We start from the raw sequence: 20,855 nt of genomic DNA, 5'->3' as shown, positions 1-20,855 counted from the left end.
CATACAAAAATATCTGTTCATGGTCCCTGTTCATACATGCTACAGATGCAATAGATAGGGATTAAGCTGAAATAATGTTGGTGTATTTTTTGTAGTAGTAATAATAAGTCAAATCAATCAGTGAGGATTTAAGTCAAGTTCTGATGTTAACCTTGTTGTAATTTACCTGATCCTGATCGAATGGAACAGGTTCTTTCAAACACAGTCACTCCCAGGTTGGAAGGTGTGTCTATAAATAGCCAGTGTTGGAAGAGCTCTTCAATCAATCAATCAGTTTATTGATGAGAGTGAGGTCTTGTATACTGATGTAGTAACTGAGACTCACTGAGACTGGCTGACTCCCTGCAGGCTTCTCCACAGAGAGTCTTTGATTGTTGTACCAAGTGCAAATTAAACGTTAGAACCCTGACGTGTGTGAGTGTGGGGCTGATTAGTAGAGAGATAGCATCTCCAATCTAAAGGAAACTCTTCTATTCTCCAGCCACAACATAGATGGGCTGATGGAAAAATTTTTCATTCTTCATTCTGTCTTAAAGCACGTCCTTTGTCCAGTATGAATTTTGATTAACTTTCTCCTGATACAGTCTATCCCTGAGACACAGGATGAAACACTTCTGACAAGCTCAGAGTAAATGACCTTGAGAAAAATGAATAGTCAGACTCACCTCTCTCCATTCCTTTGTTCCTATGCCTTGTATGTACAACACGACAACTGTGAGGAAAAAGAAAGAATGAGACAGACCGAGTGAGAACATGAGATTAAAGAGCGCAAGAGGCAATGCGGAATGAAATGCCACTGCAAATTAATTGCTGTCAAATATCTTCTATCTGACCTTTTCAAACTCTTTCCACCTTCATAAGGGTCGACACAATTAAGGAATAAAGAACCAATATAGCAATGTAAGCAAAGTAAAATATTTACACAAACTCTTTAGCAAATGTTTATCTGTAATAACACACAGAGGATGAGCACACAAGCCCAGTTGTGTCATTATCATTACTGATATAAAGTTTACCCACATTTCCAAAAGCACATTACTGTATAGTTAGAAAGAAGTACACAAATCATATACCTAAGTAACACTACTTTAAGTTTACTCTTAAATGCTAGCATAGTGGGCTCCTGAATGGAACAACAGAAAAGTGTTTGCCCTTGTCTTGAGGTCAAATTCTGGAAATGGACAATGCCACAGTCATCCACGGCCTGGAAGTCCAAAAGAAGAACAAAACTGGCTCTGCTCTCTGGGTGGGAGGGATGACATACTCTTTTTCCTGTCAATCACAACCACACTAGCCAATCATGGGTGTGTGTAAGCTCATCTGTGTGGAAGAGGATGGACAGAATGAGCAGCAGTTTGAAAAAAGATGATCTTGGCTAGCTGTGGTGTCTTGGAGGAGGTACATGTTAACCTTCACCCTCCTCAGTTAGTAGCTATCACATGATAGGTAGGTGAGAGCTGGCTGGTCGTCATTGTTGGCTGTCCATCACTAGCAATGATGACTGCTTCATTAAGATGTGCAGAAATGCAGATGGGCCACGAGGCCCGCACTAGAGTGCACCAGACTTATTCTCCTTTCCTAATGAAGCACCTAGCACAGTAAGGTAAGACAAATGATGTCGTGCCCCCATCATGTTGTCTCTCTGGACCTCCAGACCTGATGCCAAGTGGTGCACAAAAGTGTCACAGACCTGATGGGTATAGAAGTTGCCCCGCAGTGACAACTGACTTGCCGAGCGATGGATGCCACGCGTTGGCCATTTGAGTGGCTCTTCCGCATGTCATCAGGTGGTGCGCCATTGACCCTGTTGGGTTCATCTGCCACACTGCACCGAAAAGTGCCCTGCTACCAGCGCCTTATTGGTGATGTATTATTTAACCCATAGCTGGAACCCAGGCAGGTGCTACCACTCCAGGTCAGAGCGGACCTGGGAGCAATGGTGATTAAGGTGTAACTCCACTTTCCCCAATACTCAAGTCCTCCTGGACCAGAGACTCACCACCGGTTGCAGTTTAAAGTCATATCCAGGACTATACAGCTGGCTGGTAGGTTGGAATTGGAACCAAATTAAAGCCAATTACACTTGTGTGTAGAATCCACATCACAGATACAGTACTGAAGCTTGCACAGGGTGAAGTATTTATACTTGCATGTAAGGTGTATATGTCCTTGAGGAGGCGCTGTCACATAAAACACATCAGAAGTGACTGAATTTACACATAGAAGAAGAGCGAAAAAAAATGCAAGTTCCATGTTTCACTACAGTAGGAACAATAAACAGAAAAAATGGACAAAATGTTTTGAAAAAAATTTTACTGGGGGAAAAGCAGCTTTGTGTGTTTTTAATTGCAAAGCAAGCGAATTCTTACTGAAAACATTTCTGAAGTGGTTCAACTCATCTGCATTCAGCAGTATGAGCAGCTCGAAACCCTTCAGTGGTGTTTAAAGGCATACTCACACTAGGTGATCCATACTGTACTCGAGTGTGTTTGACCCCCAAAGTTCTGTTCACCTGACTAGTATGACTGATCTTGGCTTACTGCGCTTGCTGTGGTTCACTTGGAAGAGGTGCACTCGGGGGCAGTTCAGTTGGGCTCATGCACAATGTGATCGCTAACTGCACCCAAGCACAGAACTCAAATGTTAAGACATTAAAACTAGTCGATGGATTTACTACTATTCAATTACTATTACTACCTGCTAGGGCTGAACGATTTTAAGAAAAAATTGAATTGCGATTTTTCTGGCAGATATTGCGATTTCGATTTCAACCACGATTTTTTTTTCTTTAAATCAAGTTTCAGTGCAAATTAATTAATACAATGAATTCCATAAAGCTAATGCAAGAATGAAAACGGAGGTCAACAGATTTCAAATGTAGGCCTGTTTATTACCATTGAGTGCCTGAGGAACAAGTTATAATAACTTAAAATAATAAAAAGAGAGCCATCTTTCTTAAGTAAACTTTTGCTTCTTTTACTTTTCCCATCTACAACATATCAGACATAAAAAAAGGTTGATCAGTGGCTCAGCAGCATCAAAATATTGCACTTTTGTAAAAGAATGTACATAAGCATTATAAATTATAACTAGAGCCAACAATTCCCCTGTGGGAAATAAGAGTGATGCAGTGGCTGTAGCAGTCGCTATTGCAGGGCCCCTCCCTCCTGTGTGTGTGAGAGTGAGCGAGCAGCCCCTCCCCCACCCGCGCGCTCAGACACAGAGACAGAGAAAGCGCACTTTTTCCTCAGAGCGCTCCCTCCAAACAACGGGGATTTACACGAAAACGGAAGGAGATATTCACAAAATTCTTTCACACTGAGTGCCACAAGGCTTTCCGGAACGTAATTTTTTTTGTCTGTAGTGTAAAAAATGAGGACAATTTATTGACGAAACAAAACATGGGTCAGTTTAGGAGCACTGAGAAAAACCGCGGCTTTGACGATCCCAAAATCGTGTTGTCTGAGATCGCGATTTTCGGTCGAAAACGATAGATCGTTCAGCCCTACTACCTGCATAGTGGGCTTTTCTATTAATTCGAGAATTTAGGTTAATAATGGTCATCAGCTTATTGATGACCGTGAATTGTATTAGGCAAGTAAAGCCATGGATTCCTCCTTCAACATCTGCTGCCTCTATATAAATCTTATTCTTGCAGTACGATTTCCTGAAAATCGAAGATTTGCATAACTCATAAACCTGTGTGGCACGTGACAGGGCTGCACCCAAAACGACAATGCACAATATAAAAAGAATCATGAAACAAAAAACAGCCATTATGCTATATGAAAGCACTTTTCAACACAGAAAGTCACATCGTGTTGACGTAAGCATACTCAGGCATGGAACGATATGTGCAGTGTGAGCACAGGCCAGTGGAGGAGTGGGGAGCAGGGACGATTGCTCTCAGGCACACTTTAAGGCGACTGTGCCTAATGTGAGTACACCCTAAATCCACTATTTAATCAATCACTGATTGACAGATGCCTTATTATTTTTATTGCATTGTTATGGTTGACACTGTATGAGTCTGTTAGAAGAAAAAGCTAGAAAAGTTTGTGATCCTGCAGGACGAAACTGACCATTATAATGAACTATAGCCTTTACACACTTTATATATGTATAGTAACAGAATATCTTAGATTTCCAAGTTTTGTGGAGAAGAAAGAGCAGTTGGAAATGTGTAGGAAGAAATGCACTGCTACCAAGCTGACCAATCACAGTTGTTGCGGTCTGATGTGTAGTATTTCTGAGGAGGTGCAAACCAGAGTACAGTGTAGGGTACAAGGCTACACTGTACCTATGGCGCAGATTCTACACAGAAGTACAGATCAGCCTTCAGGGGGGAAAAAGGGTGGAAGGGGGAATACTAGCATCCAAGTGTACTTTAAGAGAAGTACTCTAGGAGCCAAGTAACTAACTGGTATAGTTTAGGTCTAATAATATCTCGTCGATCAGAGGTCACCGTGCACACACCTACAGACAATTTAGCATAGCCAGTCCTCCTACCTGCATGTTTTTGGACATAGGGAGAAACCTGGGGAGAGGGAGGAGAACCCGGAGAAAACACACTTTACTGTCCATACAAATAGTAACCTGAGCTCAGGATTGAACACTGGGACCCTGGAGCTGTGAGGCAGCAATGCTACCTGCTGCACAACAATGCCGCCCCACCCACCACTTGTTCTCTCTAAATGTGCCATATAAATACAGTGGTGCTTGAAAGTTTGTGAACCCTTTAGAATTTACTATATTTCTACATAAATATGACCTAAAACATCATCAGATTTTCACACAAGTCCTAAAAGTAGATAAAGAGAGCGCAGTTAAACAAATGAGACAAAAATATTATACTTGGTTTATTTATTTACTAAGGACAATGATCCAATATTACATACCTGTGAGTGGCAAAAGTATGTGAACCTTTGCTTTCAGCATCTGGTGTGACCCCCTTGTGCAGCAATAACTGCAACTAAACGTTTCCAGTAACTGTTGATCAGTCCTGCACACCGGCTTGGAGGAACTTTAGTCCATTCCTCCATGCAGAACAGCTTCAACTCTGGGATGTTGGTGGGTTTCCTCACATGAACTGTTCGCTTCAGGTCCTTCCACAACATTTTGATTGGATTAAGGTCAGGACTTTGACTTGGCCATTCCAAAACATTAACTTTATTCTTCTTTAATCATTCTTTGGTAGAACGACTTGTGTGCTTAGGGTCGTTGTCTTGCTGCATGACCCACCTTCTCTTGAGATTCAGTTCATAGACAGATGTCCTGACATTTTCCTTTAGAATTCGCTGGTATAATTCAGAATTCATTTCTCCATCAATGATGGCAAGCCATCCTGGCCCAGATGCAGCAAAACAGGCCCAAACCATGATACTACTACCACCATGTTTCACAGATGGGATAAGGTTCTTATGCTGGAATGCAGTGTTTTCCTTTCTCCAAACATAATGCTTCTCATTTAAATCAGAAAGTTCTATTTTGGTCTCATCCGTCCACAAAACATTTTTCCAATAGTCTTCTGGCTTGTCCACATGATCTTTAGCAAACTGCAGACGAGTGCAAAATGTTCTTTTTGGAGAGCAGTGGCTTTCTCCTTGCAACCCTGCCATGCACACCATTGTTGTTCAGTGTTCTCCTGATAGTGGACTCATGAACATTAACATTAGCCAATGTGAGAGAGGCCTTCAGTTGCTTAGAAGTTACCCTGGGGTCCTTTGTGACCTCAACGACTATTACATGCCTTGCTCTTGGAGTGATCTTTGTTGGTCGACCACTCCTGGGGAGGTTAAAAATGGTCTTGAATTTCCTCTGTTTGTACACAATCTGTCTGACTGTGGATTGGTGGAGTCCAAACTCTTTAGAGATGGTTTTGTAACCTTTTCCAGCCTGGTGAGCACCAACAACGCTTTTTCTGAGGTCCTCAGAAATCTCCTTTGTTTGTGCCATGATACACTTCCACAAACATGTGTTGTGAAGATCAGACTTTGATAGATCCCTGTTCTTTAAATAAAACAGGGTGCCCACTCACACCTGATTGTCATCCCATTGATTGAAAACACCTGACTCTAACTGCACCTTCAAATTAACTGCTAATCCTAGAGGTTCACATACTTTTGCCAGTCACAGATATGCAATATTGGCTCATTTTCCTCAGTAAATAAATGACCAAGTATAATATTTTTGTCTCATTTGTTTAACTGGGTTCTCTTTCTCTACTTTTAGGACTTGTGTGAAAATCAGATGTTTTAGGTCATATTTATGCAGAAATATAGAAAATTCTCAAGGGTTCACAAACTATCAAGCACCACTGTATATGTATTGACTCACAGAACTAGGTTTTTCATGTACTTTCAAGTGCACTTGTTATAGTGCACAATACTGTACGTAGTGTAATTTCTATGTCTAGTTTTATTTAATTTTTTATGACTGGTGTATTAATAGCACATTCAAAGTATGTCCAGAATAAACTCAAAACTGTAATACATCTAGAGATGTTTAGATAAAGATAGGTAATTGGAGCTTATTAAGAACTGTGTCATACATATGGATGTAAACAAACCACAATTTTATTTGTATACAACTCCACCTATTTTTAATGTATAAAAATGAAAAAATAATTATCTGAATCACTCATCCATCTTTCTGCTGTATGTGTTTCTCTCCATCACCATAATGTTACATCAAAGCTGGATGTGGGACTGGAAAAAATGCAATCAGTATCATGTTGGCACTACAGGATCCAACCAAGCATGAACACCACAGATCGGTCTCCCACTACTCTTCTCATGCTCTTCAAAAGAAATCATAAGCTGGTCTGATTGTGATAAAAAAAGGAGGGTTGGAGAACAAAAAAAAGAGGACAGACTGTCCAGTGGTACAAAATCAGGATCCAGAAAAGGAGGAGAGAAAAAAAATGGGCTGAGCGTCTCTACTTTGTTAACAAATGCATGAGAAAATTATTGAAATGTTTAAAAACAATGTTCTTCAAAGAAACACAAGAAGGATTTGGATATTTCACCCTCTACGGTGTATAATATCATTAAAAGAACAAGGGCGTAAGCCTAATCTGAACACCCGTGATCTCCGATCCCTCAGATGGCACTGCATCAAAAACCATCTTTTACATATAGTTGATATAACCTCATGGGCTTGTGATTACTTTGACAAATGTGTACAAAGTACAAAAAGGAAGTCTTTTTACTGTACAAAAAGGAAGTCTTATGGGGGCGTCATGGATAAGGCGCCATACCATAAATCTGGGGACCCGGGTTCGATTCTGACCCAAGGTCATTTCCTGATCCCTCCCCGTCTCTCTCTCTCCTGCTCATTTCCTGTCTCTACACTGTCCTATCCAATAAAAAGGTGAAAAAATCTAAAAAAAAAAAAAAGGAAGTCTTATGATAAACTGTGTCCAGAAGTGATGTCAATTTCTCTGTGCTTGGAGGCATCTGGGATGGACTATCACACAGTAGAAATGTGTATTGTGGTCAGAGGAATCAGTATTCCAGGTCTTTTTTTTGTAAGAAATGGATGTCATGGGATCTGGACCAAAGACAAAAAAGACCATCCAGACTGTTACCGGCCTCAAGTTCAAAAGTCAGGGTCTGTCATGGTATGGGGTTGTGTCAGTGCCCTTGGCAAAAGCAACTTACACTTCTGTGATGGCAGCATTAATGCAGAAAAGTACAGTACACAGATTCTGGAGCAACATATGCTGCCTTCATGACAACATCTTTTCCAGGGATATTTCAACAAGACAATGCAAAACCACATTCTGCACACATTACAAAGGCATGGCTGTGGAAGAAGAGGGTGCCTGTCCTCTCTGTCCCCAATAGAGAATGTGTGGTGAATTTTGAAACAAAAAATATGACAATGGCAATCCTGTACTGCTGCACACCTTAAGACCTGTTTACAGGAAGAATGGGACAAAATAACACCTGAAACATTTCATCACCTGGTGTCTTCAGTCCCTCAACATCTTTTAAGTGTTGTGAAAAGGAATGACAACATTATAAAGTCAGTGTGGGAAATAAGTAATTTTAAGCAGACTGTCACAGAACAGACAAGTCTGAAATGTGGTCTGTCCGTCCAAATTTCAGCCTATCCAAATGACGGGCCAATGGCCCGGAACAATGCAGCTGGGGGTCCAGGGCCCACCTTAGGGCCCCAGAAGCTGAAGGGCTTTAGATGCCTGGCTTCTCAGCTATTTCCAGGCACATTTTTGAGATCTTCAAAGGCCAAATTACACTAGACATTAGGTGCTAATTACACTACAAATTGAATATAACTTACAAGAAGATGTCAGAAGATTAAAGAAAAACATGGTTAAAGGTATACCCAAGAAAACAGTAGCGCACACAGGTCAGTTCCATATCTAGAAAAAAGTATGGCGGTCAAGGATGTTCCAGCTGGTTACAACTTATTGGCACTGATATATAGGTACTATAATAACACTCATGAAACATTATGTCAACAATTACTTTTTTATACTATGTTTATAATAAGTCTATAAGAAATTTAGTAATGAACAAAACTCTATTATGTAAGAATAGTTGTAAACATTTTTGAGTTCGAGATTCTAAGTAACTTTGTAACAAAATGACTTAAAATGACTCAAAACTAGACATGTTAATGTCATTTGGCATTCAGACTAAAATCTGCTGGACTAGAACTTAGAAAATAGAAGAAAATAAATATAAATCTACATCCTCTAAAGCATATGACTATGACGGTCATTCTTATTATGAATAAAATAATGCACATAATAACAACAACATAACCATTGATTGGCAGTTTAACACTTAATACTGTACTGCAAAGTTTCATATAAACTGAACTCTTAATCAACTGACTGGATCAATCAGATACTGTCAATCCTAAAACATCATCATCAGTTTTCCCTCTGGGCTCATCATTGGCCTTGGGGCGCTCCTGGTGGGGATAATCGAGCGTCCACCAGTCGCATTAGTTCAGTTTTGTCCATCATAGCTCTCCTCACTTGGGACACATCATCAATACCAAGAATTTTTTCCGAATTGGTCCAGACGCTCTTGGGGGTCCTGATATCAAACAGCACTTTCTTCTGTAGTGCACTGTTTTCCATTCTGCAAACATGGCCAAGGTATTTCAAGTTTTGCCAATAGCAAAAGTTCCGGATTGGGCTCGTGTTTGTTAGTTTCCGTAGGGTCTCATTGGATATTTTGTATCTCAAGTCCGGCTCTCCTTCTATAGTCTGTTCCTTGCTGTTAGGTGCATTTACACGTTCGTACCCTCCCTTAATCATTTTCCTTAAAAAACCATGCCATATGACCTCGATGGTATTAAGTTCTTTCTCAGTTAATGACCATGCCTGGATGCTGTACAGAAGGCGAGATCACACACATGAAGTAAGGAATGCCACTCGGGTCGGTAACGTTATATGATTCTCGGTTAGTACATGCTTGAGTTCGTTCCATTTTTGGTAGGCAGCTCCAATCCTTGCATGTAGAAAACAAGGTTTATTCATATCATTTGAGATCATGTACCCAAGATATTTGAAAGTTCGCACATTCTTGATTTTGTTATTGCCAATGGTGACACTAATTCAACTGCATCGTGCAATAAAAACAACAGTGAATACTGAGTGTATTATTGTTGTCTTATTTAGTGTGCCACTCAGGGAGAGGGCGGTGCCTGTAAATTTTGGCAGGGCTAGGACCTACGGTGGCCGAGTTATAAATGTTTAAATCCCCGTTCGCATGAGCAGCTGGAGCCAGGGCTCGTGCTAAAGTTTTCCACAAGCCGCACTCGCTCCTGACATCAGATTGGCCTGTGCCTGGGCTGGTTCAAAAGGTCTCGGGGCGAGGGATGTGCCTGTAAAGTTTGGCGGGGCTGGGGCATTCAGTGGCCAAGTTATGAATTTTTAAAGGCTGGCTCGAGCCAGGTCTCATATTAAACTTTTTGGCAAGCAGTACTTATGCAGGGGTTTCGGGGCAAATAACAGGCCAAGGCAGGGTTGTATTGGGTCATGTCTGAGCTACTTTGAAAGGGATCAGGGAATGGGAGGTGCCTGTAAATTTTGATGGGGCTAGGACCTTCAGTGGCTGAGTTATACATTTTTAAATCCCCGCGCACAAGAGCGGCTGGAGCAAGGGCTCGTGATAAAGTTTTCCATGAGCCGCACTTGCTCCTGACATTGGATTGGGCCTTACCTGGGCTCGTTCAAAAGGTCTCGGGGAGAGGGATGTGCCTGTAAGGTTTGGCAGGGCTGGGACTTTGAGTGGCCGAGTTATGAATTTTTAAACTTCTGTGTGATGTACTTCCTGTTTTCTGAGTTGTTTGCAACAAGTCTCTTTCCATGAGTGTTGGCATTAATCATTGATCTTTTTATTTTCTCTACAAATAATTTTCCAGTATCTATTTCATTTTGATTGTACTTTCTCTTTCCCTTTTCCACAACTTAATTTTTTTTCAGAAGAACGCCAAGACTGGAAGTAAAAACCACAAGCAGAGGTCATCCACATCGGATCTGCCTTAATATCAACAGATCTACAATTAAGGTATGTAAATCCATTCATTATGGCACACCTTCAGCTTGTTCAGTGTGCTGAGTGCAGAATGTTTAGTCATTCTTCCTCGGTCACTAGCGATAGCTTTATTTGTGATAAGTGCAGATTAGTTAGTTCTCTGACTGAGAAGATTGTAGCTTTAGAACTGCGTATCCAGGCTTTAGAGAAGGTTAGTGAGAATGAGAACAGTGTAGCTTCTGCAGGGAAAGTCTGGATGCCCTAGGTGGAGTTAGCAATCCCCCAACTCCGGCATTAGAGCCCTCACAGCGGGGCAAATGGGTGACGACTCGGCGGCATAATCACAGAGCCAAAGCTACCGCTGAGGCTCACCCACGGAAGCACCACTCCTCTCCACTTCACGTGTCAAACAGGTTTGCTCTCCTCAGTGATGCACCCGCTGAGAAACCTGAAAGGGCTCTGGTTATAGAGAACTCTATCATGCAACATATGAAATTAGCTAGGCCTTTAGGGGCACCAGCAGCTTTAGTCAGGTGTATACCAGGAGCCACGGCACTGGACATAGTAGGTAATCTTAGGGTCCTAGGCAAGCATAGGTTCTCAAAAATAGTTAGTTATTCATGTAGGAGCTAACGATATACACCTTCGTCAGTCTGAGGTTACTCAGAGTAACTTTGTCGAGGTGTTTAAATTAGTAAAGCCGATGTCCAATGCTGTCGTATGCTCTGGCCCCACCCCAATGTGGCGTGGCGATGTAGCTTACAGCAGGTTATGGTCGCTGAACTGCTAGTTGTCCAGGTGGTGCTGAAAACAGTGTGGGCTTTATAGATAATTGGACTAATTTTGAGGGCACTGCTGGCCTGTTATGGCGGGACAGTATCCATCCCACTCGGGAAGGTGCTGCTCTCATTTCCTGCAGCATAACTCATAGTCTCAGAACAGGCCTAGTTAACTTCTGACAATCCAGAGCCAAGGCCAGGGAGCAGACAAACAGGCTAAATCAAGTGTCTGCTAGCTGCACAGAGTCGTCACTCAGCTTTCACTATATCGAGACTGTCTGTTCCCCGAGCTAAACAAAAAAGTAGAAATACTTGGAGAGTTTGTTCCAGTAACCTAATCAATATAAAATTAGATCATACTGATTGTACAGCTGCTGCCAGCACCTTTGATCTAAAGGTGGGGCTATTAAATATTAGATCTCTTACATCTAAAGCACTAATTGTTAATGAACTTATTACTGATCAGGAGTTAAATGTACTGTGTTAAACAGAAACATGGATTAAGCCAAATGAATATATAGCATTAAATGAAGCTAGTCCTCCTGGATACACAGTTATATACACCAGCCTCGTCTAACTGTCAGAGGAGGAGGCATCGTGGTTATTTATAATGATTATCTAGGTGTAACACAAAAACCTGGTTATAAATTTAATACATTTGAAGTTCTTCATACTAATCTGGGATGTAGTGGTGCGTAAACGCACATAAACGCCGTTTACCCACCTCCAGATTTTAGGAAATAGCGTTTATGAACCTCTAAATATAGTTTACGCACGTCCAAGCATAGTTTACCCACCTCTAAATACAGTTTACGCACGTATGTCTCTTGTTTTATACAGATATTAAAACAGCTTTTCCGTTATTTTTCAATTGCCTACACCTAGTAGATCCTGCACAAGTTCTTGTGGGTTTTATCAACACTGCGTAGCCTACGCGAAGTAATTGTCTGTCTACCGCTCGCCCTCTTGCGGGAGCCAGCAGACTGCGAGATTCATTAGTCACTGATTACGTGTGTGAAGAAATGGATATTAGGCGATTTCTGAAGCGTCGGAGCATCACCCTTCCAGCTGATACCAGCAAAACGTCTCGACACAGTGAGTCCAAAAAGAATCCTGAACTTCACGTTTTTAGGATAAACTCCCCATCGTTTTGGTTTGTGAACCATGCCACTAACTAACGTTAGGTTGTTAACTTGTGCCAACAAATTAGCCTACCTTTCTGGCAGACAAATGACGTTGTTAGTGCAGTCTAAAGTTTTTGGTAATTATTATATCAACATAAATTCAGTATTTGTAGCGCATTGTAAGACAAATAGTTGTCATTTCATGTTAATCTCGAAGTCATGATGACAGCATGCTAGCTTCATGTCATGGACATAATATAGAGAACTTAGCCTAAAGTAACGTTAGGCAAGTCACTCCTCCCCGCCCTTCTCGGTGTGTGGGTGTGTGTGTTTATTTTTTAAAGAAGGCTATAGCATTCAGATTGGGCAGAAATACTTGTCCACATGATTGGTGTACTTAGCCGTTTTAATTTAATTTTACAGATAGTGGTGGAGAGACAGACAGTGTTGCGGGGCCAGGAGAAACAGCAGGAGGAGAGACAGAAGGAGGAGAGAGTGAGAGGAGGAAAATAGGGCAAAGAGAGGATGAAACAGGATCAACTACAAGAGGAGAAAAGGGAGGAAAAGAGAGAAGGCAAATGGATGGAGAATCAGATAGGCCTTTAAGAGAAACTTTGATAGAGGAAACTGAGGGAGAAACAGAGAGAGGAGAAAATGAGGGAAGAAAAACAGAAATAGACGGAACAGAAGGAAGAGAAAATGAGGGAGGAGAATCAGACAGAGAAGATGCAGAGACAGACGAAATGGAGGCAGAGGAAACTGAGACAGTATCAGAAAGCATCAGATGCCATCCACACATCTGGACTGAAAGTATGTGTAATTTGCCATTCTTACACACAGTCTTTATTTTTCTCTCTTTATTGATTATTTAGATTTCATAAACACCACTCTACTTGGTGTCACACACACACACACACACACACACACACACACACACACATGCTTGGACTCACTCACACATGCACACAAGTAAACACACATGCACATTCACACTCACACACACAAACACTTTCATACACACACATACAAAAGTTAACATTCTTCTAGTGCAAGGTCTACTGCTGTGATATATCTGTCAGCTTATGGATTTCATATGGCCTACTGTTGGTATGTGTAATTTGCCATTCTTTCACACTGACATTATATTTCTCTTTATTAAGATTTAATAAACCTCAAACATACTTATTGTGTATCTTGTTTTATGAATGATATAGAGTAGAGACCTCAGGGAACCCTTGTCACACACATACATACATGCACTCACACACACATGCACATTCACAAACACTCTGTCATATACACACACACACACATGCACTGTCATGCACACACACACACACACACACTCCTATGTGTCAGAAAAGTTGTTTCATACAATACGCATCGTAGCATCCTTGCGTCATGCTTGCGTCGACTATGAATTGGCCCTTACAACGTCGTGGTCCCCCGATCCCAAAATTTATAGTTTACCCACCTCTTTTTTTACCACTACACCCCTGATACTAATATAATGTATGTAGCCTCAAAAAATAAGTCTGCCCAGTCAGTTCCGTTACTTATTATTTACAGGCCCCCAGGGCCATATTCTGAGTTTCTTTCTAAATTTGCGGATTTCATCTCAGACCTGGTTATTTCCTTAGACAAAGCTTTAGTTGTTGGAGATTTTAATATTCACTTCAATAACCCTGAAGATCCTCTGAAAACAGCGTTTGTGTCCATTTTAGATTCAGTAGGTGTTAATCAGAATGTCATAGGACCGACCCATAATGGTGGCCACAATCTCAATCTAATACTAACATTTGGGTTAAACATAGCAAATATAGTCCCACTTCCACAGTCTGAAGTTACCTCTGATCATTATCTCATCTTATTCAAAATATGTCTGAGTAATAATATATGCACCTCACTACACTACTGTATTAAATGTACATTCACGCCAACTACTGCAAAGTTTTATAAATTATCTCCCAGAGTTACCAACTTTGATTGGCTCACTGTCAGCCCCCGCAGAACTTGATCAGGCAACTGAATGCTTCGAGTCAACATTTTGCTATACTTTAGATAATGTAGCTCCAATTAAAAGAATAATTATTACAGAGGAAAAATTAGCACCCTGGTATAACAATTATAATCGCATTTTAAAACAGACCACTCGAAAATTAGAATGTAAATGGCGTCAAACAAAATTGGTAGCGTTCAAATTACCTTGGAAGGAGAGCTTCCTGAAGCATAGAAAAGCTCTTAGAGCTGCTAGATCAACATATCTCTCCTCCCTAATAGAAGATAAAAAAAATAATCCTAGATTCCAATTTAATACTGTAGCAAAATTAACCCCCCTCCTAGAACTGCCACCTTATTGTGGTGGAGGGGTTTGTGGGCTTGAATGATCCTAGGAGCTATGTTGTCGGGGGGCATTACGCCCCTGTTAGGGTCTCCCAAGGCAGACAGGTCCTAGGTGACAGGCCAGACTAAGAGCAGTTCACCAAAACCCCTTATGGATAACAATCGATCAAGGACCGTGACGTCGCCCAGTATGGCGCAGCCGGGGCCCCAACCTGGAGCCAGGCCCGGGGTTGGGGCTCATATGCGAGCGCTTGGTGGCTGGGCCTTTGCCCACGGGGCCCGGCCGGGCTCAGCCCGAAGCGGTGACGTGGGCCCGACCTCCTGTGGGTTCACCACCCACAGAGGTAGCCGTTGGGGACTGGTGCAGTGTGGATTGGGTGGCAGTCGAAGGCAGGGGCCTCGATGACCTGATCCCCGAACACAGCACCTAGCTGTTGGGACATGGAATGTCACTTCGCTGGGGGGGAAAGAGTCTGAGCTTGTGCGGGAGGTTGAGAGGTACCGGCTAGAGATAGTCTGGTTCACCTCCATGCACAGCTTGGGCTCCGGAACCCAGCTCCTCGAGAGGGGCTGGACTCTTCACTTCTCTGGAGTCGCCCATGGTGAACAGCGGCGGGCTGGTGTGGGCTTGCTTATAGCTCCCCAGCTCAGCCGCCATGTGTTGGAGTTTACCCCAGTGAATGAGAGGGTCGCCTCTCTTCGTCTTCGGATCGGGGAGAGGGCTCTTGCTGTTGTTTGTGCCTACAGGCCGAATAGCAGTATAGAGTAGCCTTCTTGGAGTCCCTGGGAGGGGTACTGATACCCCTTTTCCACCAAATCAGTTCCAGGGCTGGTTCGGGGCCAGTGCTGGTGCTGGTTCACAACTCGTTCAACTTGCGAGCCAGCTGAGAACCAGTTTGCTTTTCCATAGCTTGCGGTGCTAAGGGAAGCCACGTCATTACGTCGCTGTATACGTCAGTTACATCGTTGTATACGTCAGTTACATCGCTACGTTTGCATAAACCTTGGCGTGAATATCGAAGCAAAAACAACACGGAAGAAGCAGCAGCAGCAACAACAACAACAACAACACTAATAATAATGGATGACTTCACGTTTGTACAGCTGCTGCTTCTCCTCACTTAAAAATGGCGATCTTTCGCAGTCTTGTTATTATTGTTGGTCTTAACAACTCCGCCCCCCCGCTGACATAAGCGGTTCTTTCCTCTGGCCCAGCAGAGAGTTGGTGCTAGCCTGGAACCGGTTTTTCTGGCCCCAGAGCCAGTTCTTTGTCAGTGGAAACAGAAAACCCAGTTCCAAACTAAGCACTGGCTCCGAACCAGCCCTGGAACTGCTTTGGTGGAAAAGGGGCATGAGAGGTGCTCAGACTGGGGACTCCATTGTTCTACTGGGGGACTTCAATGCTCACGTGGGTGACGACAGTGATACCTGGAGGGGCGTGATTGGGAGAAACGGCCTCCCCGATCTGAACCCGAGTGGTGTTTTGTTATTGGACTTCTGTGCTAGTCATGGTTTGTCCATAACAAACACCATGTTCGAGCATAGGGGTGTCCATAAGTGCACATGGCACCAGGTGCAAGTATTCCTCCCACCGCCCTGTGATGACCTGGCGACTTGTACCAGGGTGTACGGCCTTTCGCCCATAGTCAGCTGGGATAGGCTCCAGCTTGCCTGCGACCCTGTAGAACAGGATAAAGCATCTAGAGATAATGAGATGATGAGATGAGACACCCATCAGCCATAACATTAACTCTTTACTCCTTAATGACGACATATGATGACCCCGTGTATATCCCATAATGCCAACATATGATGCTGGCATGTATGCACCATAATGACATTTGACAACTTTTTTTTTCTTGTAAATATGTTCTAAGGGTGAACAGTATATAATATACAAGGGTGGCTGTAGCAACTGCTTTAAGGGGTAAAGAGTTAAAACCACTAACAGGTGAAGAAAATAAACACTGATTATCTTGTTACAACCTGTCAAGGAGTGGGATATATTAGGTAGCAAGAGAACAGTCAATCCTCTAGGTTGATGTGTTGAAGCAGGGGTGAAGCCATGGCCTAATGGTTAGAGGAGCAGCTTTGGGACCAAAAAGTCACTAGTTTGATTCCCTTGACCAGCAGGAATGGCTGAAGTGTCCTTCAGCAACAAACCCAGGCTGATCTGGGTATGTTGTACGTCACTCTGGATAAGAGTGTCTGCTAAATGCCTGCAATGTAATGAAAATGGAGGGGGGAATGGAATTTCCCATTGTATTGTGAATTGGTCAATTCAATGAGTTCTGTCAAACAAACCTTTTTTATGTTGGCACAGAGAAGCTACAGCTGTGATCAGCTGCAGTCAATCGTGATCACGAAAAGGAAATTAAGAAGTCTTTGCTTTGGCAAGTTAAAAGACACTTTGGAACCTTCAGCACCACTGAATTAACAATCTAATTGTGAATATGTACATTTTTGACCCTGTATGCATAATTCTGACCCTGTGTTGTTTCAGAACATTCAAAATAAATTAAAACTTGCACCAAATTCTTGCGTTTTGTTTTCTATTGAAGATGGATGTTATACAGTCATTCTGCCATAGGGGAAAAAAAATAGTTCAAAGAAATCATTGAAAGCCCAATACTGCCATGACATTCATGTCCATGATGATATTCATGTCCATGTATGTAAACCTCTGACTGCAACTGTGAGGTTAATTTGTGGCCATAAAGACTTGAACATGCTCAATGACAATACTCAGGCGCTGCATTCAAATGATGCTCAATTAGTATTAAGGGGCCCAGTGTGTGCCAAGTAATATTGTCCACAATATGATGCAACCAGCAGCAGCCAGAACTGTTGACACAAGGCAGGTCGGGTCCATGGATTCATGCTTACGCTATGCCAAATTCTGACTCCACCATTTATCAGACCAGGTGACATTTTTCCAATCTTCTGATGTTTTGAGGCTGTGCTGACCGTAGCCTCAGCTTCCTGTTCTCAGCTGATAAGAGTAGAACTGGATGTGGTCCAAGTCATCAGGAAGCACTGATATTTATATTTGTTACATTACAGTTATCTTTTTTTCAAATGATGAGGTGAAGTGATGTTCTCCCACTAGTACAACCAGCCCAGTCATTTTTAATTTTTGAAATTTTAAAGTTGATTTAAAAAAAAAAAACTTTCAGTCAATATTTAGGATAAAACTTCTTTGTAATTTCCTATACTGGCTTTTATTGTGTACATACTTTTGAGTTTGATCTTTTAGTTACGAGTTGCTCTAAATAAGATCATTCCTATTGTGGCTAAATATACATACGAACAAACAAAGGCTTTCTAAAATTAAACACACGCTGAACACTGGGGAGAAAACTAAGGGTTTATCGGTATGTGCCAAATCCTTGATAACTATAAGCATAGATGGTGTTTTTATACCCTCTGAAAATTAAAAAAACCCCGCAAGTTGGCCTAGTGGTTAGCGTGTCTGCCTCTCGATCGGGAGATCGTGAGTTCTACTCACGGTCAGGTCATACCAAAGACCATCATAAAAATGGTGCCTTCTAGCAAGGCACGCTGCAATATAGATGCGAGTGAGGAGTCAAACTCTTGCAGTTACCAGAAGACTAGCCCTCCATTGTAACCCTAGCTATGTAATAGGTGAGAGGCTGAGGGAAATGGAGATCGGTGCTGCCACATGGTGTGGGAAGGACTTTGATTTGATTGAAAATAAAAAATAAAAAAATTTGATGTCATATTTGATTCAGCCATTTCAAATATTTTTTTAAAAATACTGCATGTCTTCACTCATCTGCTTTATGTAGTGCTGCTTTAAATAAAACACTGGTCCATGTTCTCACTGCAGTTTGTCTATGGAGCCAACAGATCCACTAATGAAACCGCCAATCTGGCACTTCACCATATTCTTCAACATCTGGAACATCCTAACAACTATGCACACTTACTCTTTGTGGACTTCAGCCCCATGTTTAGCACAGCCCTGACAGCTGTCTTTTGAAGGTGAACTCATCACTGTGTGGTTGGATATTTGAATGTTTGAACAATTAAACACACAGGATGTGAAAATGTACAATGCAAGCCCTCATGCCTAATTACTCAGCACAGGCACACCTCAGTGCTGTTTTCTGTCCCACTTCTGTTCTTTCACCTGACAAACAGATTCTCCAGTCACAACAGTTCTCTTTAAATATGCCTGATGATACCTCTTGGGTTGATCTCAACAACCTCATCCTTAACAATCCAAAAACCAGGGAACTGGTTATAGATTTCCAGAAATTACCAAATCAAAAAGACACTGTCAGAACTGGCAACCAACCAATAACCAAAACAAACTCGTTCATATTGTCTGCAGCTTGCTTACATTGGACCTGAACACCACTAACAATTGAGAAGACCCAAAATAGCCTCTACTGCCTCAGACAAATTAATTCTGATTCAATAGTGAAAGTAGTAATGTTTCTCTGGATCGATCCATCCCTATTAAAATCATAAGTACTTTTTGCCAGTCATGTTCGTATGCTGTACGTGCATGGACTAGTGAAGGAAATTCTAGCTGCCTTTCAGTGATTCAGATTATTTGGCTCAGCTCACCAAAAAGAGCTGCCTCTTTCAGCGACCTTTTTTTTTTAACGAAACCAAACAAATGTGTCTATGTCTATAACCACTGTGTCTATAATCACTATGACCAGTGATTATTCTTCCTTGCCTAACTGTGTAAGGAACTCTTGGTGTACCTTCTACTTACCAAAATAACATACTGTGCATTACAATTCCAAACATCCCTTTAAATAATTGTCAGCAATGCACTACAGATGTGCACTTAGAAATAGAGACCCCTTGCGCATGACATCACACATCACGTGATAATTTCTCCTGGGGGACAAAGAGACACCGTCTTTCCTTTAAACAAGGCTTAATCTGCTTAAGCTGTTTTTGGTTGCTCCAATCATTCAAATACAGAAAAAGATAAAAACAGTATTACTGTCTCTCTGGAACATTATCTTGAACTTCTGATTGTGGCTTAAGAACATGACTTGGGCATTTCTTTAGAAAGGAAATATCTCTGATCCAGGAGTAGGAGATTTTTTTCCACAGCAGTAGGAAGAACCCAGTACGCCTTTTTATCTGTAACTGTCAGTGAATCCCTTTGTTTCACTCCAGCTTCGCTAGCCCGCAACAACGATGCTACCGTATGTGAGAACAGCTCTCTCCAAGGCCTGCCAAAGAAGTCGCAGTGTGTGGTCACGATCTTGCCATTTTTTTCACTGCCAATCCATGGAGTTAAAGGTTTGTCAGTCAGTCATTCTTTGCAAGTGGTTAACCTGGAATAGAATATAGGTTGTATTCAGTCATGTGACTTTTGCTTCAGAGTTTACTTCCAGGGAATGAAGTGGTGGTCAGGCAAACCAATTTGCCTGCAATTATGCGAAGAGCTAGTGAAACAGTCTCCGACTATTTTTGCAGTTTAGAGGCCAATGCACAGTCAAGATACCTTCAGAAAGTTGCTCTTTGTGATAGGATAGATTCTTACATGCTAGTGAAGAAGGATTTTTCCAAGGATTTGAAAAATTATCTATCCGTTGAGTTCCCCGACATCTCAAACTACCTGGTGCTGCAGACATCGTTCTACACAGACAAACAGATGAAAACCTGGAAGAGCATGGAGGAGTACAACTTTTTATGTGTGGCTGGGTTACAGATCTGGGGATCAGGACACTATAAGATAAATCCTGTATCGTTTATGCCTGGGTAAGTAGGCATTTCTGGGCTTTTTGCACGTGTCTTTGCAATAGTTGCTCGAGCGCTACAAATTTTATTATCAAACCACAGCCGCTCAATTCTCAATCTTCCCTGCTCTGCTCTTCCAGCAAACGATAATTTTTTTTTTAATTAACACAGAGAAAATGCAGTGAGAAGGTCCATTCCAACATCGATGTAGGTAACGCTAGGCCACACATCTACATCACTCCAATCGTTTCAAGAAAGTTTGTACAGATCATAACCAGTAATAAACTCTAATTTCCACGTATATCTATCCTTTTGATTCTTTCTGAGTTAGATTATCCAAGTAATCCGGTACGAAAGCT

General features: G+C 41.9%; 1 protein-coding gene across 1 annotated transcript in view; it reads right to left on the bottom strand.

Annotated features, from left to right (window-relative positions):
* The window catches only part of LOC132885144 (copine-9-like), a 246,495-nt gene that overhangs the window by 171,464 nt on the left and 54,176 nt on the right, over nucleotides 1-20,855 (bottom strand). Inside the window, exon 3 of the mRNA XM_060919485.1 lies at nucleotides 666-712. Coding sequence (XP_060775468.1) covers nucleotides 666-712 — 47 coding nt within the window. The remainder of the gene's footprint in view (nucleotides 1-665; nucleotides 713-20,855) is intronic.

This window comes from Neoarius graeffei, chromosome 4 (assembly GCF_027579695.1).
Source record: "Neoarius graeffei isolate fNeoGra1 chromosome 4, fNeoGra1.pri, whole genome shotgun sequence".
Taxonomy (NCBI): Eukaryota; Metazoa; Chordata; class Actinopteri; order Siluriformes; family Ariidae; genus Neoarius; species Neoarius graeffei.
Note: the sequence above shows the minus strand (reverse complement) of the source record. Positions and strands in the feature narration are given on the sequence as shown.